Source organism: Phoenix dactylifera, chromosome 2 (assembly GCF_051530095.1).
Source record: "Phoenix dactylifera cultivar Ajwa chromosome 2, Ajwa_hap1_PhDact_Kaust_v1.1, whole genome shotgun sequence".
NCBI classification, from domain to species: Eukaryota; Viridiplantae; Streptophyta; class Magnoliopsida; order Arecales; family Arecaceae; genus Phoenix; species Phoenix dactylifera.
The window spans coordinates 13,846,703-13,869,644 of record NC_143191.1 but is presented as its reverse complement, the minus strand read 5'-3'; the positions used below and the strand labels follow the sequence as shown (position 1 = coordinate 13,869,644).

The following is a 22,942-nucleotide window of genomic DNA, read 5'->3' as shown; positions in this document are numbered from 1 at the left end:
CCATTTTTGCTAGAAAGATTTGGTCTTTTCCGCCTCTATTGAAGCTTTAGAGCGAAGGTGAGTTCTAATAGGCCAATGAGCATTAGTGTGCATTCGAGAAGATAAAGAACTATCATGCCAAACCTCCTGACCTTTTGCCTCTTAGAGTGAGAGTTCCATTGAAGTTATATATTTCCATGATCAAGAATTTTATCGGGAGATTACTTGCTTAGGATGATGAAGTTGGGTATGAACAGGCCATATATTACTTGAGGTGGACATTAATAGAGACTAAATGTTATTACATGCCAGTCGAGAGGCTGTGTTTAGCATTGTACGATACTTGTAGAAAATTAAGATATTAAATGCTACAAATTCCTATCCAAGTAATTTGCACTACAAGTGTGATCAAATATATGCTGATTAGGCCAACATAGAAGTTTCAGTAGATGAATGATTGCCTTGTAGGAGTTTTCTTAGTATGTTCCCGAGAGGGAGGTATAGAGGGTCATGTTAGAAACCCGCCCATGCCGCTGATATTTCAAAAAATTCAGATGGCAGCGGAATTGGCATAAGCGGGATCGACGTTCATCGCATGAACATTGTTTCAAGAACCGTTCGTAGAAAGATAAGGATTAAAAACTTTTAATCTAATTAGAAGATCAGATCTTCACCTTGTGCGGGTAGATGATCACCGCAAACTGATGATCGTGGTTTTTGGATGAAGGTTCGCTTGAAGCCGTTCAAGTGCCCGGTCTCTACGGGTATCCACACGAAGCAGGAATCGATCCAAGCTTTCTATCTCCCCGGGGTGCTAGCTCCCTTGCAGAGATAACCTTTGATGGCTGATCACCTCCCTTTCAATCAACCTTTGAATGCTGGAGGGAGGAGGAAGAAGATGAAGGGATCAAGGGAGAAGATCCAAAAGGCTAGATGCAGCCTTTGCTTTCCCTTGCGTTGGATCCCAAACGAAGGAGGAAGAAGAGGACCGCCAAGAGATCTTTCTTGCTTCCTTGCTTGCGGCTGAAGACCAAGGAGGAAGAGGAGGAGGCCACGGCTTGGAGGAAGAGGGATTCACTTATTAGGGCGCCGGCCCCCATGCCTCCTTTATAAAGTCATCTAGGGCTCCTACAATTTAGGAGCCCTAGACTAGTTTCCTAAGAGGGGGCGCCGGCCCCCTCTCTCCAAGGAGGATTAGGTGTCCTTCTCATGGTTTAGTCCTAATCTAATTAGGATTAACCAAGGGTGAACCAATTTGGGTTTAATCTAGGTAAGTTCTAATCCAATTAGAACTTAATGAACCATGACTCAATTGAACCCTTCAATCCTAATCCAATTAGGAGTCTTGTTGATTCATTAAATTAATAATTAATTAGAACTTAAGAAATCCTAATCCAATTAGGACTTATTTAATTTTGGTCCTAATCCAATTAGGACTCTAAATTTGAATCCGAAGTCCTAATCCGATTAGGACTCTAGGAATCCTATTCCAAGTAGGAATCCAATTTTAATTCAAAACTCCTAATCTAATTAGGATTGTAGGAATCCTATTCCAAGTAGAAATTCCAGTCCTACTCCAATTAGGATTCCCAGTCCTAATCCAATTAGGACTCCAGAAATCCTACTCGAAGTAGGATTTGTGTTTAAGTCCAATTAATTAATTCCCTTTGTTCCTTCTTCAACTGAATATCAATCGAATTGATTACTTGTGATTCCTAATCACGATTCAACCATTGGATCGGTTAATACTTCTAGTGTGTGTGACCTCATAGGTTCTATTCTGACTGGTAGTGAGATATATTGTGATCTCTTATCACAATATCATTGAAAACTCTTTTCAATGGATTGGAACGATTCCAACTCTACTCATTAGGGTTAATCGATCATCGAGATAATCCCTGTGAGTCCCACCATCCCCCAGTGACACCTAGCAGCATGTAGTGGCTACCCAGCAGAATAGAATGATGAACCTCTAAGTGCAGTTATCATGTGATACAGTCCTACTATCGTGGATCCCTACAGGACGGAGGTCATGGACAACTCGTCAAACCCCATCGCCTGTCATATGTCAAGATTTATTCGACTTAAGTTCGAGAGCGGAGAACTCTTTCTCCACTGTGCAATCTGCCCCGGCCGAGATCTTACGAACTCAGTCTTATAAATCACATAGGATCTCTCCTTATCTATCAAGGTCGATAGATTTCTTATAGGTGCATACCCTACTCCTACAATGAACCTACTGCAGCCAATCTACACTGCATGGACCCATATGGCTAGAGACCATGTATATGTGCAGTCAAACTACAATAACCTCACTGTGAGTAGCCGAAGCATCGCAGGTCAAAGGACCAGTCACACTACTGCAACATCAAGCAAGTCACTGACGAGTGGATAGACATCCAAGTGACTTCTTGTATTGGTCACGCTCAGTACCCTTGTTCTCTAACAAGCACCTGCACTATTACTTCAGTGTCCCTACACCGTGGACTCGAGTCTCGTCCATCCATAAGGAAAATAATGTGTGCACTGATCTCATCGGATTGATCACCGTCCTCGTGATGATCCATCGATCAGGAGCGTTTAGAAATTAATCACTAATGATACATGGCTCAAATTCTCAACTCTTGACAATATGCATCATCATCTTATTAATTCCTTGGACGATTCATAGACACAATAATAATATGAATGAAAAAGATGCCTTTCATTTATTCAATAATGATAAAGTCAAGTACAAATTATGTCCTAGAATTAATAATGTGTCAGCCAAAATTGGCTTCTAGGGCATACATCTAACAGGTCAAGCTTTAGCTAATGTTCTAGCCAATTACCCATGTGTAGCCATTGATGAGAAGATTATGCAGCACGTGTAGATTGGGGCTTAGAGGCTTTCATTTGATGGCTCAAAAATCAAGGAAGCTACAAGAGCAGTGATTATCATTAACAAAGGATAGCCTTCTCCTTCCAATTGATATTTTTCTGTTCAAATAATTAGGCTAAGTATGTAGCTTTGATAATTAGCATAGAAATACTGCTCAACATTGGAGTCACCATGGTGAAAATTGAGGATGATTCCCAAGTCATGATCAAGTTGGAGAGTACAAATACAATAGCGAAGCACTTGTACAATATCACATGAAGGCCTTGTGGCTAATGAAGAGCTTTGTTGAAATAACTTTGAAGTTCATTCCTTAGGCCGAGAGTCAAGAGGCCATTGAATTAGCATAGATAACTTTCAGAGTGAAGATTCTCAAAAACATCTATGTTAAATTCATTATAGTCAAGAAGAGACTTGTATCGTCCGTATTCGAGAGGCAGGCCAGTATACAATATGAAGTGTGTGCCTTTAATGTTGGTCAGAATGACTTGAGGTAACCTATAGTTCAATAAATCCTCTAGCCAAGATCAGGAGGAAGATAGAGCTGAAATTCATAAATTATATTTCGATGGGTGATAAGCTATACAAGGGGCAACTAGATTGATTGAAGTCCATGAAGGTATTTGTGGAACCCATCAAGCAAGATAGAAGATGCTATGGCTAATTATCAGAACGGATATTATGGACAGAAGATGTTGGAAGATTGCATAATATATGCTAAGGAGTGCCAAGTGTGTCAATGGTATGGATTGCTGCAGAGGGTCCTGGTGCCAGAGTTACATCCTATCATCAAACCATAGCTATTTAGAGATTAGGCCATAGACCTGAATGGTCAAATCCATCCACCATCATCAGCAAGCTATGAGTTCATTATCGTCGTTATAGACTACTTTATAAAGTGAGTGGAAGTGGTGCCTATGGTGTTAGTTAATTAGACTATTGTTATTGACTGCATTAGGCATCAAATAATTCACAAATTCAGCCTTCTATAGATTATCACGTCTGATTAAGAAATTTTTCCCTTGGTCAAGATGTCCTGGCATTTGTAGAGGAGATTGATTTCCATTATATCCACTCAACACCATACTACACCTAGTGTAATGGTCATACTAAGTCAACCGTTAAAATATTGATAGCTAATATTTATAAGTTTGTTGGTGAAAAACTGAGAGTATGGTATGAAGTTTTTTCTAGAGTACTATGGGGTACAAGACTTTTAAGAGCTCGGCCACTGGAGCAACTTCTATTTTCTTGACTTATAGTTATGATGCAGTGCTGCCTAAGGTGATAACTATAGATTGCACAGGATAGCTCATCAGTCCAAATTGACTAGCCAAGATTATATTCAAGCCATGATGGCCATGTTAGGAGAGTTAGATGAAATGTGGCTAGCGATATCAAACCATTGCATGCTCAGAAATGTAAAGTTGTTCGGTCTTATGATAAGAAAGTTTGGCCAAAGTCTTCGGATGTTGGAGATTTAGTGTGGAGACAAATTCTTCCTATCAGGTTGAGATTCAAGATTTGGAAAATAGTCCCCAAATTGGGAAGGACTTATACTATTGATCAAGTACAACATAGATGAGTATTTATGGCGAAGAATATTAATGGTGAAATTTGTGGCCGAGCTATTAATGGAAAGTATTTAAAGAAATATTATCATACACTATGGGTGGCATACAAGAAAGCACAAAGTTTAAAAAGTTATGCTATTTTATTACTTTCAATAATATAATTATACAAAGAAGAATATAAGGCCAATTGGACTAATACTCTCAAGGTGTTCGCTTCACTCATAACCTAAGCCAATAAATTCTTCATCGTCAGGGACCTGTTGGAGTTTTAGAATGATTTGATGTTCAGCCCACCACACTTAATCATCGATTGCAGTAGAGATAGAATGAGTATAGTGGGCTTAAGGCTTAAATGCGAATGCAATAGGAGTGGAAATGAGAAAGAGTCTGCTTGAGCTAGCCCAAAAATGATGAGAGCACTATATTAGTCGAATGCTATTTGAAAAGATATTAACTTGCCAATTTGGAAGCCCAAATCAAATAGCAATAAGGTTATGTTGGTATTCTAATTTGGAAATGCAACCCATTTGTGATAATATTCTAAATTCTGATGCTATTTTGACTTAGCAAACTAATCAAAAATTGGTTGATAAAAACAAATAGGCTACTTTGGCTAATACTCAGTCTCACTCTCCATGGTAATTGAAAAAAGTTTAGGAGGGGCATGAGTATAGTCAGGAAAAAGATGAGCGATGAGCACCAAAGAGAAGAATGAAGAGCCTATGTACATAGGAGAAGTGTGACTTGCTAGGAGATAAAGCATAATCCTTATTAATATACAGGATAAATCTAGATCTCTATGGATGTAGAAGATCTTTTAAGCAATGTGCAGTCCAATCCAATATATAGAGCATTCAATGAAGGAAGATGTGTGGTGGAAGCATAAGGCTTAGAAGAATGAAAAAGGATGTAAGCAGATTATCAAAGATAGAAGTGATGCTATGGTAAAAGGGCAGCAATTGGCCAGCAAATCGAGACCATAATAGTAAAATTTCTATTCTATAGGTACCGAGGGATGATGAGCGATATCCTGTTAGCCTCTTGATCATTAGTTGATGCGATATGAGGGGTATTATTTATACCATATCTTAATAACCTAGCTGGAGGCTGTGAGCAAGTGCCACATGGACCAAATTAGATAGAGTCAAAGAAGATGAAAGTTATGTGATCCTTACTGGACTGATAAGGCTTGACTAATAAATCTCATGAAGTGTAGAGGCACAGGATAAAGAGGCAAAATTCGACCATGATATTAGTAAGTAGGCTGAAGGGAGTTGGATCATGATCTAGTTTGTTATATCATATGCGAGAACATGGAAGAGAATCTCTAGAACCATCGGGGATCATGGCAATGTGGGTATTTACAAGGATTAATGGTTATATTGTATTTATTACATTATGTACAAATAAGTGTAATTGTACTCTAAGGAGGAATCATTCGACGTCCAACATATTAATGAATTCTATTTTATCTTAGTTTTACTTTATCCTGTATTCCACTTTCTAGTAGGACTCTACCTTAGGGGTAGCATTTACTTAGGTTTTTTCTATTGCAACTTGGGATACAATTTATTCCAATCCATCTTCGTCGAAGGATGATGTGACAGTGGTAGGATTTCTTGAATATCAAAGCACCCAGACTTATGCCACTTTTGTATCCTTCCTTCAATTATCATCTTTTCAGCTACTCTAACATTGGTGTCCCGCTCATACACCTATCTATCTCTTGTCATTGGACTTATCACCCTTTTTATCAGCCAACAAGTTTTTTGGCATGCCATTGACATTTTAAGAAAGTACAAACAGATTGATTATAATTTGTTAAATTGCTATTGTGCATTTTAAGAATAATTTGAAAAGGAGAAAAAAATCATATCCTATGCATTGTGAGGGTCATATTCTAGTAATGTTGAAATTTTGATAGGTAATAATGATGCTTGATCATTGAACTTTTAAATAGAGAGCATCCATTTAAAGACAAAATAACGTAAATAAACTAGTTAGACGAAAACTTGATTACATTATGAAGAAGGTTTGCAGAAATCAATGTTCACAAAAAAATGCTCTTTAATACAATCACAAGAGGAATTAGCATAATATGACCAGGAGGAGAGTGAGCAGATGTGATATGTTATGTATGACAAAAGAGTGAATGTAGATGGAAAGGGGTCAATGGGATCCGAAGGTCCTCTTGTGTCATGTGGTTCCCAACAAAAATAGGGGAACTAGCACAATCATGGGGGTCATTGGATCTAATCCGCGTCCCTAGATACAACCATTCTTTATCTTCTTGTATTAGGGACCTACAATTAATTGAAGATTCAGTAAGAGCAACTTCAGAGTTTGCAATTGTGCACAGGATTTCCTACTCATGCATACTCACTATTTTGCCATTGATTCATGTACATGTCAACTTGCCATCCATCTTAGTTACGCAAGTCCATAGATGAGCGACAAACAAATATAAATACATTTTTTGCAAATTAGTTTATAAAGTATTTTATATTTTTATATTAATTGTACCTTTTTGTATTTACATAAAGTCCTTATAAAGTGCACTATTTGCATGAATTGGTCCTTCTACTAATTTTTGTTTATCAAATCCGAGCTAAGGTTGACCAAGATTATGAAATGATAAAAATGCCATTGGCCTGATATCATCTAGTTAACCTAAGCGACATAAGTAATAAGTAACAATATTTCAGGGTTTAAAAAATAAGAAAATTACGTAAATACCCTCTCATGTTTGGCCCAGTTTCACTCTATACTCTTTGATTTTAAAAAGATGCAAACTCATCCTTAAAGTTTTGTAAGTGGTCCAAAGTGGCCTTAATTACCATCCATCTCTATTTATCTAGGCTCATGGGATTCTATCATGTGACGGTCATATAACATTTTAGGATCGAATTACCCTTATATTGGCGGATTCCCCATGGGTCTTATTTATTTGGCACCAAGAAAGGGGAAGCTAGCGTTTTGCTTGGGCAAACATAACTCTTCTACATAGAATCAAGCCATTCAAGAACAATGCTCAATTCTTCTTCAAGCCACATATCAGATACCTCCTCTTTGGTCCGGTTCTACCATTGTTGAAGAAGGCTCCCTTCATGGATGATGGAAAACCTAGGTCATTACTTCTATGGATGTTCATTATATGAGGTAAGCTGATTCCCCCATTGAGCTTCCATGGATGCTGCCACTTCTGTGCTTTCAGTTAAGTTTGAAGCTCATTCAGTTCTTGCTATTATAGGTTAATGGGAGGTGTGCATACTTCACACGATACAATCCTCCCTCTCCTACACATGAAAAGGAGATTATTGATAAGCTTCTCCAACATAACAAGAATCTTGAGATTGAGCTCCGGCTCTGCAAAACTAATAGGAAATGTCTCACCTATGTGTGTTGGTGTCATGGTTGATGGCTGAGGGTTTCTTAGCTTTCAGCTAATATCATGCTATAGAAGAAGATAGTTTGGGAAGTTCTTCGTAATGGTTAGAGGGTTAGGAAGTTCTTTGTAGTCGATTAGAGGAATAGGAAGTTCTCTATAATAGGCTAGAGGGGTAGGAAGTTCTCTATAATGGGTTGGCACTGTCTTGCATTTCAAAAAAAGAAAAAACTAAAGTTTGTGGGTAAATTAAAGTTTGCGGTTGCATCATTTACCTACCCTCAAGTTTATACTAGTTCACTTACACCTCCTGAATCAATAAGTTCCTGGTATACCACTACATATTTTTTTTGCAACCTGTACAACTATAGACTGAAACTTGATAAAGTCTAGAGTAACATATCGAAGCAATTAAATTGTTCATTTACAAAGGAAATTGAAGCATATATATTTTGCAAAGCTCCTATTAAGTAAAATGTGTCCAGTCTCCAAAGAAATTACCAAATTCATCTCTATTACAAGGAAGTCGATGGACCTCATGTATTGTTAATCATGTAATGAAATGCAGTTTGGCTAAAATAAAGTTTGTAAGCGTCACTACAAGAAAATGGGGTTTTACCGAGCCTTTTTTGCCGACGCTTTTTACAAGCGTCGGCAATTTTCGGTCCAGCCTCAACATATGCCGACGCTTTCTAAAAGCGTCGGCAATAGAGGACGCTACTTAGCGTCGTGGTAGATTGTGGCCTAAGACGACGCGTATACGCGTCGTCAGAACTCAAATTCACAACAAAAGCCAAGCGGGTCGTTCCTCTTCTCCTTCCTCCTCTCCGCCGATGAACCGTACATATTAATAATGTGTGGGTGCGGGTTGTCGTCGGCAGCGAGAGAACTTCCCACTCACTCTCCGAAGAGGAGCGCTTCGGGAATGCAGGAAATGGCGCCATAGCAAGGAAACACCAATTTTTCCTTGGCTGGAAAGCAAGAAAAAGGACAAGGAGACACCATGGCCCCTCTCTCGTCTCTTACCATGCCGATGCTTCTATCCCTTCCCTCCTTTAAATCTCCCCGCCTTCGAGTTCGGAGATGCTCCAAGAACCCTAGTTCTCGGCTTCTTTTCGGGTTTCTTGTCTTCTCCAGGTTCTTGCCGATTCCCTCGCTGAAAGAACGGACTAGTGCATTCGCCGGAGGCATAGAAACCCTGGGGATCGAGGGATTTCTTGGAGAAAATGATTTGATTTCGAGACATTTTGTGGTTGTTGAGGTATATGATTCTTTCATGAAACCTAGCTTGTGTTTCTATGTAGAGATCTTTCGGCAAACAGTGCTTCTTGTTAATATCTCTTAGGCTTCTTGGATATGCTCTAGAAATATTAGCTCTCCGGATCCCCTAAAATCTTGCACATCTGTTGTGTCTGATGGTAGATTTGCTGGAGCTTAGTTCTTGCTGCGGAAACCCCCCGGAATTGAGACGTTTTGTGGAGGAAACGCTGTAGTTATTAAGGTACGACAAACCCTTGTTTGAGGTTATTGCTTGGTTGTCTTTGTGAAATTGCAGTCGTTGGTATGTGCTGCTTGTGAGGCCGCAATCAGAGCGGAAAAGATATGCATTTTATTCTAGGAAAAGATATGCTTGTGAAATTGCTTGGTCCTCTGTTCTCTATTCCTCCGTTGATTTCTCTGCTTCTCTTTTGTGTTTTCTGTTAGGTTTTTCTCTTTTATTTGCTTTCCCTTCTCACTTCTTTGAGCTTTGATGAAGCTGGTAGCTTGTGTAGATGGGGCATCCGTGTGAGGATGGTTTAGTAAGAGATCCCTTTTGGGGTTGTTGACTTCTATTATCTTGTCATTTAATGTTTTTCCCAGTGGATTTGTAGTGATAGAAATGGGTTTTCTTAGTCTGCTTTGGGTTTGTTGTGAGTTTTAGGACAAGAAGGAAGGGCAGGTTGCAGAGGAAGCTGGGACCAATGAATCGATGTCCATGGTGATGCTAGGAGGGAAGAAGACGATGTGGTGGTGGAGATCTATGCAGAGTTCAAGCCGGTAGATCACCCGCTCGAGCCTCCGGACAAGGACCCACCTGCGAAATGGCCAATGCCTGATTCTTCCCTTCTGAATGCAAGTGGCTAACGTGTCCTAATAGAGACCTTTTTCTGGCTATGTGTGACTGTATTTATCTATAAAATTCCCTGATTAATGGTATGATGACATGTTGTTTGCCCGTATGCATGAGATATTGGAATTTTTAATTTTTTTAATAGACTTGGATTATGGCGACTTCAAATGATACTAGGACTCGTATATGTTCATCTAGAAGTGATAAATATGAGACTGGCAAATAAATTTCTCCATATTTAATAGAATATAAAGGTACTCAAACAGGAAAGTCTTTGCCTTGGGCTTTTCTTAATTAGGGGACCTAAAATTTGAATGGAGTCTAGAATTATGATGATGTGGGACCGTTGAGGTTAGGATTTACTTGGAATCATTTTTCTTGCTTGGAATTTAGGTGTGTCCTGCACATTAGGGGGGAAAAATTAATACTACATCGACTTGTTAGTTTCAGTGGCCCTGGTCTAGGTTGAGTCCTGTTAGTTAAGAAACTGGCAAGCTGGTAATAGATTGCTACAGCTTGCAATTAAGCTTGGATCGGTATTATATTGTGATTTCAGTCTAAAATCATAAGAAGGCATGCGAACATGGATGATGATGAGATGTTACAATTTTTCATATCAACTATCCTCAGAATTTCAAGTAGTTTTGCTATTTTTATTCATCTTTTTTGGAGTTTGAGAGAGAGATTTTGGACTTAAGGGTGCAATTATCTAGGGAGGAAGACAATGATGTTCTCTAGTTCACTATTCCATGTATTCCTTTGCTCGGTGGTATCAAAGCTATACTTGGTGCATTGTGGACCCCAACTAGGAATACCATTTTGATGAAAGAACTTTAAACCAGCAAAATGTTTCTTTAATAGATAAGATGTGGGCATCTAAGTGAAGTTCCTATTTGGTCATGATTCTGGACCTTCTTGACAGGACCAACATCCTTTGCACCAATAATTGAAACAGCCATCGGCATTGTAGATAATAGTGGTGGCCAATATCATGTTCTTCTTATAATAGCAGATGGACAGGTCAGCTATTTAAGATGCTTCTCTTTTCAATTTTTCGTTGTTATTTTTTCTATTCGTAGATTTTTATTTTTTCCTATTCGTTTTTATAAAGCAACAATTGACCTTCAACTTTTGGGGTATTAGGATGATGTTTTTTGATTCATGATTCTGATTAAACAATGTTTCTGCTGTTCAAGTTATTTCCTTTTTGTTCCCCAGTAAACGAAGAGGAACACCAGAAATGACTGCTCTCCCTCCACCAATTAAAAGTTATGGTTCAGCATATTCAAATCCAAAATACTCACACTCAAGCAGCTCGGAGCAAGGTGCTGGAGTTCATAAAAATGCGTCAGCCATTCCATCAGAGAGTTCTCTAGAAGAGAAACAAGTAAATAAATTAATTTACATATATGGTTTTTCCTTTTTTTTTTTGCAGATTCCTGAGACTTCAAAAGCTCATAGAGATGATGATGATAGAGCTGAATCCCGTCCTTGATACCTTCGAGACTTGTATATGTTTCTTATTTTGCAAAGTATATTGTAATTCTAAGATATGACAATTTAAATATTTCGAATGATTTGAATGTTTGTATCAATGTAAATGTAATACAGGTTCATATTGTTATAATGTGTTTTTATAATTTACATTCGTATTTTTATTTTTTTAAAAAAAATAGCAATCCCGACGCTTTAAAGCGTTGGTAAATAAAAGTTGTGGCACGCCTACGCCGACGTTTTAAAGCGTCCCGACATTTTAAGGCGAAAATCCAGAACTAGGCATGCTTTGGACTTTCCCGACGCTTTAAAGCGTCAGCGAATGTTTTTGCCGACGCTTTTATTAGCGTCAGGAAAGCCCTGTTTTTGCCGACGCTTTCTCTTAGCGTCGGCAAAAACTTTTGCCACTCCGATATCGCTGACGCTTTTGCGACGCTTCTGTTTGCGTCGCGGGAACTTTAGCCGATCTTAGAAGCGTCGGTAAAGATTATAAAAAGCGTCGGGAAAGATGAGTTTTAGTGCAGTGCGTGTTACTTACACCCCCTCAAGTTTTCTAACAATTCCACATACATCTCCTTTAGTTCAAAAAATGTCAATGAGTTTCTATGTACCATTGGTTATTTTCCGCTGCAACTTGTATAACTACGTACTGAAACCTGATAAAGATGAAACGACATATCAAAACATTAATTCCAATGCCCGTTAGAAAAAGTTTCAGGTATATAAACAAAAATTTAACTAAATTACAACTAGATTAAATGGATTACAACACTCCAAACTCAGTTACAACCCAATTCAGCTAAGTTAGTGTAAACTCAGTTACACTCCAATTCAGTTACAACCCAACAAGATTCAAAGTTTCAGTACATCCAAGATTTTTTAAATTGCCAATTTCAGTACGTCCAAGTTTCAAATTATATAAAATAAAAGCTAGCATCAACATTGTACAGAAAGTGTGAATCAAAACAAGAGGTATTGACAAAAGTAGCAAGCAAAGTATCAACCTATGTATCATCTGTGATACATGTCCATTTACATTCCAAAAAAACTTTCAAGGGACTGTACAAATTTCAATACAATAGGTACAGTGACCCTACTTTCATCTTGCTGAGAGGTGGTTGAAGCAAGCTGCTAGCTTCCATCTCCTTAAGAGGGAGTTGGAGTTCATGCATTGGGGAGGGGGGGGGGGGGGTGTTGGGGGGACTTGGTGTAACCAGAAAGCTCAAATACAAATGAATTAAGTACCACATAACAAATGGGTTTGATGAAAATGAATAAGTATAAGTTTTGGAAGCAAAGCTAACAAAAACAGATAGATTATGCATCAATTCCCATGATGACCTTGACCATCTCTAATATCTTTATCCCTTTGCAAGGGTTTTAGCCCAAGCTCAAATAATTATCCGTGGACTAGATAGTAGAACTAGGTGCAGTTACTGCAACCCAGCTCCTCGGCCTTGCTCTTTATCTTAGTAAGGCTTATCTCATCAGGATCATAGTCGTCAAAGTGTTTTAATTACATGGCCCTCACTTTAGCGCATGTGGTGTAGGAACTTAATAGAACTACCATGGTGCTTCTTTATTGTGAACAATTCCATCCCTATATTACTAAACTTCAGAGGACAAGTCTGCACTTCTTAAAATTGAGGGGTATAGGGTAAAATTGGGCCAAACTTGAGGTGTGTTTAAGTAATTTTATCTAAAAAAGTAACTATAAAACTATAGGGATTAATACACAAGTACAAAAAATTTTGGAAATTAACTCCAAAACTCTGTACTTTATTGCGCAACTTGTTAATATTGAACTTATCTAAAACATATATACTTGTTTCTCCTTATCTATGTACGGACCATCAATACATAAAAAATAAGGCAGTAAGCTATTTATCAATGATCAAGAAAGTAGTAAGGATGGACATCTAACAAGTAGGTATTGTTGCAAGAAATAAGTGGACAAGTGTGAGACAACACCTAGTGTCTTGCAGCGTCAACAAGCTAGATGTCTATTGAATATGTTAATGAGGAATGTCTAATTACGTAATGTAAGGTTACTTTGATATAGATAATAGGAATATGAGGGTTATTGCTGTCCAACAAGCTGACTTTTATCATTAAGGGAAAGATGGAGTTCACTTATGATGATCTTCTTCCTGAAATTTGGTATCTCAATAAGATTTATGATTTAGTAAGTTTCCAAAATGTTCTTTGGGTCCAAAACAATTGCAGCGCAAACTAGGAATCGAAGCTTATGATAATCTTTTTCTCAACTGTTTGATGCCAATATGCCTAGTCAAAATCTATTTACTATTTTCAGTATGTGTTGATTGGATTGTATCTCCTAATCCATGAAAAATTCAATGGCGCAAGCAAGTTTGATATAGAAATCGAGATATAGCATCCAAACTAGTTTTGGTTATTATTAGTTTTCTATTTTTGAGAAAAAGGGACTTCTGAAACTAGAAGTAGAATTCAGCTTAGATATGAAGAGAATTTTTCACTAGAATAATGATATTCAAAGGATATGAACTTAATATTGTTAGAAGAATATAAATAAAAAGTTCCATTATCATTTAGTTAACCTAACACGAGAGATGTAGAAGCAAAAAGATGTCAAGGATTAAAATATATATATGGAATTAGGAGGAATTTATATCCTAAAATAGAAGAATTCAAGGATTAATATGCATTTTCTTCTTCTTTTATTATCTTTTTTTTGTCTCGGGAGTTCACCAATAGTTTTAGTACTTACGTACATGGGTAACAGATTAAATATGAAATAGGCATAACTACAGAAATCAAAAATAATTTTTTAATTAATAATTAGAAAGTAGGGCTTGCGAAGGTGCTTTCTAAACTTTTTCAAGAATTTCTGCTTAAATCAATGGTCTAAATATCTCTAATCACTGCCGGCTATAGCCAGTGGAAAGCCCAAGTATCGGCAAATGCCATAATTTAGGCAAATGCCTAAAGAATCAGATTTTACATAAATATCCTTTCAAAATTGATATTTGTATGTATACCATCGTAAAACACTTGTTTTTGCTATTCTACCCTTTTTTATTTTTATTTTTGCATACATACCCATGCTATCTAACGGCGTTAAAAATTAACAATTTTAAATCAAAATGACTAAAATACCCTTAATAGATAGACATGTAAATAGATTGCGATGACAGGGACATTAACGTAATTTCATAATTTTATTTTATTTTTAATTAATATAAATATGATTTTTTCTTAACACCGTTAGAACAACCGTTATATTAGGGGTATTTGTACAATAACAGAGTTTTACGAGGATATACATATAAATATCAATTTTAAAATAATATTAATACAAAATTTAATATTTAAAAGGGCTATGATTTCCAACTATAACCCTAAATAATCAATGGCTATGATTAATCATATTTCTGAGGGGAAAAAAGAAAAAAAAGCACCATAGCATTCCCCTTAAAAAATTAGGCATGAAATTACAGTTAATCCGGGGACAATTTCTCTTTCTATTTATTTGGAATGTCAGGTGTCATAGGTGCTCCAGCAAAGTCCCTCATCTTCAGCTCCGGCGTCTTCTACATTCTTTGGTTTTCGGTGGATACCCGTCTTTAGCTACTTAACCCTTCTCCTTGTCTTCTCCTTCGCTTTCTCGTCTTCCTCTTCATCTTTTTCCTCATCTCCTCCACCACAATGAGAGGAGCCAAGGTTAATGCCTCAGAGGAGAGTTGGTTGTCTGACCCCTTGCATTCAGAACCACTCATACACATACTTGATTTCCACTGACTCAAGATGGTTCTCAAACATCTTCACTACAGGAAAAGTAGGTTTTACCGACGCTTTTTTGCCGACGTTTTTTACAAGCGTCGGCAATTTTTGGTCTAGCGTCAAACTTTGCCGACCCTTATTAGCGTCGGCAAAAGACGACGCTAATAAGCGTCGGTGTAGTCGCCAGCCTAAGACGACGCTAAAAAGCGTCGTCGGAAGCCAACATTTCCCCACCATCCTACATCCCAACAAGCCCTCTCTCTTTCCGTTTTCCCGGCCACCGCCCTCCACCCTCAACCCATTCCAGAGATCGAAGAGAAAATCTACTTCAGTACTCTGATCGCTTTGTAACCCCCTCCCCATTCCTCGTCCATTCCTCCCTAATCCCCTCCAGATTCAAGAAGCAGAAGGGCTCCGGCGATGATGTTTTCGCCCGCCTCTTCGCCGCCTCCTTGGATCCCGACTTCGCCCCCCTCTCTCTCGAACCACGGATCCTCAAGTCCCACCTCATCGCCGGCGAGACCCTCTGCGGCCTCTTCCTCCTGCGCTCCTCCCCGACCCTCGCCGGCTACGACTACGTGGTCGTCGCCACAGCACTGGGTTCTCGAGGGGAAGCTCAAAATACAGAGGGGTGACCCTTCACAAGTGTGGCCGCTGGGAGGCCCGCATGGGGCAATTCCTTGGAAAGAAGTGAGTAATTCTTTCTCTTCGCTTTGTTTTGTAGTTCGTTCTGTTTCCTCCTTGAAATCAGAATGAGATTTTACTCTTGCATGTGATTCCTTGTCTGTAATCTATCTGCGTCTTGATGCTTTGAGATCCACGGTTTTATCTGTTTGGTGAAAGCACCTTAAGCTGCAGACTAGATATGTTAAACTGCCCTGGTTCTTTGACAAATAATAAAGATCGTGGAAACCCCGCCTTTACCTATTGAGAATGCCATGCTTGGGTGCAGGTACATATATCTTGGGCTATTCGACAGCGAAATAGAAGCTGCAAGGTCCTATTGAACATGGATTTTCTCATTGCTGACAATGAATCTCTTAGTCTTACTATTAACTTCAACGGGGTTCAATTCCAACGTGAATCTCCCTTTTTCCTCTTTTTTTTGCTTTTCAATATCAGGGCTTATGACAAGGCTGCTATAAAATGTAATGGAAGGGATCCTGTTACAAATTTTGAGCCCAGTACCTATGAAGGAGAATTGCTTACTAAGACTGCTGATGGTGAAGGTATCCATCTGCAAATTGCAATCTATTTGAATACGAGGTTTCTATATTTGTTTGTGAAGTTTAATTGATCAGTCATGATGAATATTTTTGACATTAGCCACTGGTCATGATGTTGATCTGAACTTGAGGATTTCCCAACCTGCTGCCCGTAGTCCAAAGAGGGATCAAGATTCAACGGCCATCCAATTCCACTTTGGCTCACGTTCTGATGCCAAGAAAACAGTGGTAGTTGTTTTGCGACAATCAAATTTTCTTTATTATTTAGCTATTTCTTCTCACGCTTTGCTCCCTTCCCTAAAACTTACATACCTTATTTACCATATTGTTGATGAAGATGCTCTTGCATCACTTTCTGCATTCAGTTTTTCTCCACTGACACCGTCATCTTGCTATGATATTTTTATTTTTAAATCTCCAGAAGATTAAGAGACCCAGGAATTTGCAACCCGTGTCCGATTACCCCTTTGTGCCCTGCCCCTAGCATTATTTGTCGGATACCTACAAATGATTTGCTTTTGATTTATAAGAGCTAACAGAACAATTTAATGCTAGAATACTGTTTGATAATGTGCGATACTGATATCTGGACGTCTTTATTTTCTGCTATAGATTGATATCCCTTCTTCCCAATTGGCTGGTCTGCCGCATCGTTTCCAGACTGCTCGGTGCCCAACTATCTTTCCCACTGTTGAGGTAATGTTTTACAATTTGCTACTGTCTTTTTGCAATTTCTCCATATGCAATTTTCAACAAGATTAGCATGATTTTTCTTTAAATTATGGAAATTAGCTACTGTCGTTTCCAGAGTATGCTATACATGGGAGTATTTCCCTTAAGTCAGATGTCTTTAGTTTTGGTGTATTAGTTTTGGAAATCGTCAGCGGAAGAAGGAACAATAGTTTCTATGACCCTGGAAATGTGATGAATCTTCTAAGCTACGTAAGTAACTACAAAATTCACATTTACATTTTCTACTATGATTAAGTCTAGAGATGACTACGCCATATTCTAACAGACCTTTACCAGGCATGGCAATGTTGGACCAATGAGACAGCACTGAAATTAGTTGATCCAAGTATGGCTGAAAATTATTCAAGCCACAAAATCTTGAGATGCATCAACATTGGGCTGTTATGCGTACAGGAAAATCCAAGTGACAGTTCAAACATGTTATCAGTTTTTTTGATGCTCAACAGGTACAAAATGAAACTCCAAACTCCCTCACAGCCTGCATTTTTTTATGCAAATGCCATGACCGAGTCATATGGATTTGTTGAAGATGCCGGTCCATCTAAAGGTAAACATCAGCAGTCTACAAGTACATCGACTCTATTCTCTTCAAATGAGGCGTCAATTACCGAACTAAACCCTCGATAGGGGGAGAAACAACTGTACTAATAAATGCTTGTACTCCATCAGCCTGCCTTTTAAATCTAGATGGCTGGTTGTTTCTGTAATTTTGGACGTATATACCGACTTCACAAATTACATAGAGATAGTTTAATATGTTTGATGTGTAAGCAAGGTAATCAAAAATACCTTATTATATATGATGAGACAGTAATTGTACAATATATTCTTTTTCTTTCCCTATGTTAACTAGATATTTACATCAGAAAGAAAAACTTTAACCAGATATTGGCCTTCATTATTCCTAAAGAGTCCTATATACATCTCAAATCATAAGTTCGAAGGGGCATCTTTCAAAGTTATGATTATTACATATTTTGCTATTTTTCAGGGGGCAAGGCATGAAAAGCTTACTCAGAAACTTAGAATTATTATTATGCTACTTCGGAAGGAAGTTATTGAAATGGCCTAGCTGCCAAATAGATATCCACTTGCTATGAAAATAATTGCATTTTAATTTCTGCATAACAGCAATTTGTTACATTAATCTCATCATATAAGCTTGTCTTTCAAATTATAGGAAAGGAACAATTTACAGAAGCTTCTGTGTCAAGATCTTTGTGAACGGATATGCAATGTTCTCTTTTGATGTTATCTTTAACATCACCACATCGCCACAGTTCACAATGTCGTGTATGAGATGAAATCTCCTCTCTATCTTTAGCATGATCACGTCGCCCCTTTACCTAGTATAAACACAAATCCAGATTTAGATTTTCTATCATCAAAGTCTGATTGAAAATCTGGAATCAGTATAACCTCTGACAGCTAGTGGATCCTCACCTCCAAATACTAGAAAATAGTGTTTAGTTCTTTTTAGATACTTGAGGATATACTTTACTGTTGTCCAATGTTCAGGGCCTGGATCAGACTGATATCTACTACGCAGGGTCTCGTATATAACATTGCATACATGAGGCTCCCAATTGCTGAGGCCTAGGGACAACTCCTCATCTTATCTCTCTCCTCGAGTCTTAGGACTCATTTTCTTTGAGAGATGAATGCCATGCCTGCAGTTAAGCTGTTGAATTTGACTTCTTGACTTCTTGCATGTTGAATTTGACCAGTATCCTGTCAATGTAGTTAAGCTGTGAAAGTCCCAAAAACCTCTTCTTTCAGTCTCTAAACAATTTGATCCTGAAAATGTAAGATGCTTCCTATTGAAAAATAGTTCGACAACTATATTTTCACAAATGACATCGCCCCAACGTCATTTCCTATGAGTAGAATATTGTTTATATAGAGGACTAGAAATATAACAGTACTCCCACTAATCTTCTTGTAAACAGAAGGCTCATCCATATTTTGTGAGAAACCAAATTCTTTGATTGGCTCATCAAATCGGATGTTTCAGCAACATGATGCTTGTTTTAGTCCATAGATTCCTCAAAGTCACTTCCCCTTCATTTAGTCTTTAGGTTTCCTTAGACCCCTACAACAATTTGCAAATGTGTGATGTAGTGCCAGAATCCACACATCAGGAATTAATTGGACCATCCAATAAATTAATTTCAATGATGAGCATACCTTCAGAAGGTTTCTTGTTCTTTAGAAAAACAAGATAAGTGCGGCCATTTTTTTTTCCCAGTGTCCCGGCTTCCACAATGAAAACAATTCCCTTTTGGATTCTTCTCTATATTGCCCTTGTCCTATTCCTTAGTCTCCCTGGCTGGAGGACCAACTTGAGACTTCTGAGACCACTTCCTCTTGTTGTTGAACCTCCTGCCCTTAGGATGAAATGGCTTGGTTCCAGAGGAGGATACTAATTTAGCAAATAACATAAGAAAACCTTTCTCTTTCTTAATCAGATCCTCTGCTGCTTGCAACATGTTGAGCAGCTCAGACAGAGTCGAACTCATCTTGTTCATATTGTAATTAAGTATGAACTGGTTATAATTTTCAGATAGAGATGAAAGGATTGCATCTACCTTGGTCTCACCATCTATATTTGCACCCAAAGTCTCTAGTTCGTCGATGTAAGAAATCATCTTCAGGACATGATCCCGAACTGCAGTACCTTCCACCATTTTGGTGGTTGTTAGCAATTTCATTGTTTGCTGGCATGTAGACCTGCTCTACTCTTCGAACATTTTTTTAGAGATGCATAAGCATATCTCTTGCTGTAGGTATACTCTCGCATTGCTTCTGCAACACATTGGTCATAGAGGCCAATATGTAGCATCTAGCAAGCTCATTTCATCATACCACGTATCAAAAGCAATCCTTTGCTCTTTAGTGGCACTGTCTATAGCAAGCTGTGGTTGGTCTCCCTTTAGGACATGGACAATCTTTTTAGCAGTGAGAACAATCATTAGGTTCCTCTTCCAATCAATAAAATTTAGCCTAGTCAAACAGTTATCATCTAAAATTCTGGATAAAGGATTACAATTGATAATGATTAATCCGCAAAAGCATTCACATATATGTTTTCCATTAGTCTCAAGTTTTGAAAACTAATGGTACCTCCCAGTAAGACAAAGTAATTAAGCAAACATAATAATCACATTTAGAGATAAATCAGAATATAACAATTATATTCACTAAGTGGGTATCAAAAAATTTTCTCCTATGTACAACAATAATTCCATTTTGGTAATTATGGTACAACTTGTAAAAGCGAATAGATACTATTCATCATGATCACATAGCATGTCATATATCTTATATGCGAATTTCTATGACTCTTGATTTTCTTTTGGCCACCAAATCAAACACAATCCTCTGCTATTTTAGCATGGGTTTATTTGGTCAAGTGTTGACCATTGTCTAAATGACATGCATCTTTAGTGAGATTGTGCTACTATTTTAATAACACTCCCACTACTAATGCACACATATTTATTTTTCCAAAAAGTGAACCAGAACCCCAAAAATTAATAATGACATTAATTATTTTAGTTTCAACCAAGATTAATTAAAAGTGTTCCAATCTACCAACAATGGAGGGCCATAGGTGTTATGAAATAATCCTATTTAGCACTTATATTTTTTGAATTAAATAATAATTATTTAATTAAATAATATTTTTTGAAAAATATTATCATAATAATAAATGATCAGACTGGGTCAAACCCAATTATCTTGTCAAATTTGCATGCATAGATTATAGGTATATTAGTCATACTATTGGGGGCTTAATTTAAACAAACACGCTGGGTCGCCGCGACACCATGAGGCGCGCGGCGGGACTGTGGAATGTAAGACAGCAAATGGGTCGGGTTGACCCGTGACCCGACCCGATCCGACCCGACCCGCGTAGACCCGATCCGATCCGAATTTTACGACCCGTGGATCTGGGTCGGGTTTTAAAATTGGACCCGAATTATTTTCTGGGTCGGGGCTAGGTTTACCGAACGGACCCAATCTGATCCGAATGAACCCGAAGAGAGAGAGAGAGAGAGAGAGAGAGAGAGAGAGTTTTTTTGTGTATGTGTGTGTGCGCGCGCGCGCGGGTCGTGGTACTATTGGTCGTTTGTAAGTGAATTTATGGCGGGTTTTCAAGGCAGGCAGGAAGGAGATATGGGTTTCTTAGGAGCTTGTTAGCTTGCTCCCATGGCCTTATTATTCTCTAAAGGATGGGAAATGCCAGCCAATGAGGAGGGAAAGCTTTGTACCCAAAAAAAAAAAAAAGGAGAGGGTTCAAGCGTGGAAGGATAGCAACAAGCATAGGTTCACAGAATCTAAAGGAACGTCAGCCCGTCAGGATTCTCTCTCGATCTATTACACTGTTGATACGTCTGGTGTCTCGGTAGCTGGCTTTTTTTTTTTTTCCTTCCGGTTTTTGGTTTTTGTTTCTTTTAACTTTTGAAGGGAGAAAGTGAGGGAACACTGAACTGAATATGGGTCATGTGCCAGTATTCTGCAATGGAATTGGATTTTGGAAGAAGGTCTGGGATTTTTTTTGAGCTCGTGAGAGGGGGGCTGGGAGACACCAAGTTCCGTCCAATCAGTCATATAGATAAAAAATAGTGTGATATGAAGTTTGGCTTGTAGACCGACTTAGTTAGTAAGTCATGGGTCATCTGTTCTGACTGGAGGTCAATTGCATGTCTTTCAAGTCATGGGTCACCCAGCGCCTCATAATTATGATATGACTAAATTAGATTTGCCCAAATTCTTTTCCAAAAGCACAGAAAAAGTGGGCCCGACTCGAACCCGAACCCGACCCAACTCGATTCTGGACCTGACCGAACCCGACTCGGACCCGACCTGATCTTCAACCGGATCAGGTCTGGATCCAAAATTAGGACCCGAACAAAAAACCGAGTCGGAACGGGTTCACTCAGGACCCGACCCGATCCGACCTATTTGCACCCCTAGTGGAATAGCCGAGCTTGGCCATAGATTGGCTGAGCCCCTGGGGTCGCCACGACGCCCTATGGCCTGCGACCGGCTGTGGGGTGGCTCGGGGCACCCCCGGCCCACAGCAGCAGCGGCGTCCGCCCGCTGTGGCGTCATGGGGCGGCTGCTTCTGCCAGCGGCCGATCTCATGGGGTGGCTCCGTCCACCCATGGTGGTGGCGGGAGAGCCGCCTCGGCCTCCCTCCGTCGCCATCATACAGTGTAGAGATGCTTGTCGGCGTTGAGGAAGACTTCTCTGCTTCCTCCCCTTCTTCTTTTTCTTTGTTTCCCTCTTCCTCAATGAATAAATTTTGAAGAGGATTTCAAAACGGGAAGAAGGAAGAAGATGAAGTTTGCGGGAAAAGAAAACCAGGAGATCTTTTCCTTTTTTTATTTTAATCCAAAAATTAATATTCAATTACATTGCTCCGTAAATCTAAAATAAAATAAAATCTATTATTTGATTATCAATGGAAGACCTGTGTTCTTAGACAAACCTAGGCTCTGATACCGGTTGAAGGATAATTTTTCTGAAAATTCGGGATCCTTTCTCTGCAGCGGAAGAAAATCAACCGAAGCGTGATAGAAATAATGATAAGAAAAAAATTCTGCAAAACATCAAACAGAGTGATAGAAATACAGATCTCACCACTAACAACCCAAGCCTATTGCTTCCCAAGAGATCCATGCTCACTGCCTCTCTCTGGATTTTTGTGGCTCTCGCAACTTTTGCATGACTTCTTTCTTATCATATGATTCTGATGGCCAACCCTTTCTATTT

At 38.7% G+C, this 22,942-nt stretch overlaps 1 protein-coding gene and 1 long non-coding RNA gene across 14 annotated transcripts; both read left to right on the top strand.

The window, feature by feature from the left end:
* Nucleotides 1-8,591: 8,591 nt before the first annotated feature.
* Nucleotides 8,592-11,548, top strand: LOC103722112 (uncharacterized). 3 transcript variants are annotated; one of them, XR_016399134.1, is made up of 5 exons: nucleotides 8,592-9,077; nucleotides 9,239-9,317; nucleotides 9,738-10,946; nucleotides 11,145-11,251; nucleotides 11,362-11,548. It is a non-coding gene; the product is annotated as an uncharacterized LOC103722112 (long non-coding RNA). The 3 variants fall into 3 exon arrangements; XR_016399133.1 differs by having other exon boundaries at nucleotides 11,145-11,548; XR_005508674.3 differs by having other exon boundaries at nucleotides 9,738-11,251.
* Nucleotides 11,549-15,398: 3,850 nt separating this feature from the next.
* LOC148715235 (APETALA2-like protein 1) lies at nucleotides 15,399-17,985 on the top strand. 11 transcript variants are annotated; one of them, XM_089928756.1, is made up of 7 exons: nucleotides 15,410-15,872; nucleotides 16,135-16,179; nucleotides 16,305-16,411; nucleotides 16,509-16,636; nucleotides 17,021-17,104; nucleotides 17,263-17,350; nucleotides 17,438-17,985. In XM_089928756.1, the coding sequence occupies exons 1-6, from the start codon at nucleotides 15,850-15,852 to the stop codon at nucleotides 17,308-17,310; spliced, it is 435 nt and encodes a 144-aa protein (XP_089784882.1). In that variant the 5' UTR covers nucleotides 15,410-15,849; the 3' UTR covers nucleotides 17,311-17,350; nucleotides 17,438-17,985. The 11 variants fall into 11 exon arrangements, 7 of the variants coding, with proteins under 7 accessions (XP_089784882.1, XP_089784878.1, XP_089784879.1 ...); XR_016399131.1 differs by having other exon boundaries at nucleotides 15,409-15,872; nucleotides 17,021-17,350; XR_016399129.1 differs by having other exon boundaries at nucleotides 15,413-15,872; nucleotides 16,135-16,411; nucleotides 17,217-17,350.
* Nucleotides 17,986-22,942: the final 4,957 nt, after the last annotated feature.

Excerpts from the sequence above, each read along its gene's own strand:
- LOC148715235 (XM_089928750.1), top strand. The coding sequence starts at position 15,603 with ATGATGTTTTCGCCCGCCTCTTCGCCGCCTCCTTGGATCCCGACTTCG. Across the intron at positions 16,412-16,508 it reads TAAGACTGCTGATGGTGAAG|CCACTGGTCATGATGTTGAT; the intron begins GTATCCATCTGC and ends TTTTGACATTAG. Across the intron at positions 17,105-17,216 it reads CTATCTTTCCCACTGTTGAG|AGTATGCTATACATGGGAGT; the intron begins GTAATGTTTTAC and ends TGTCGTTTCCAG.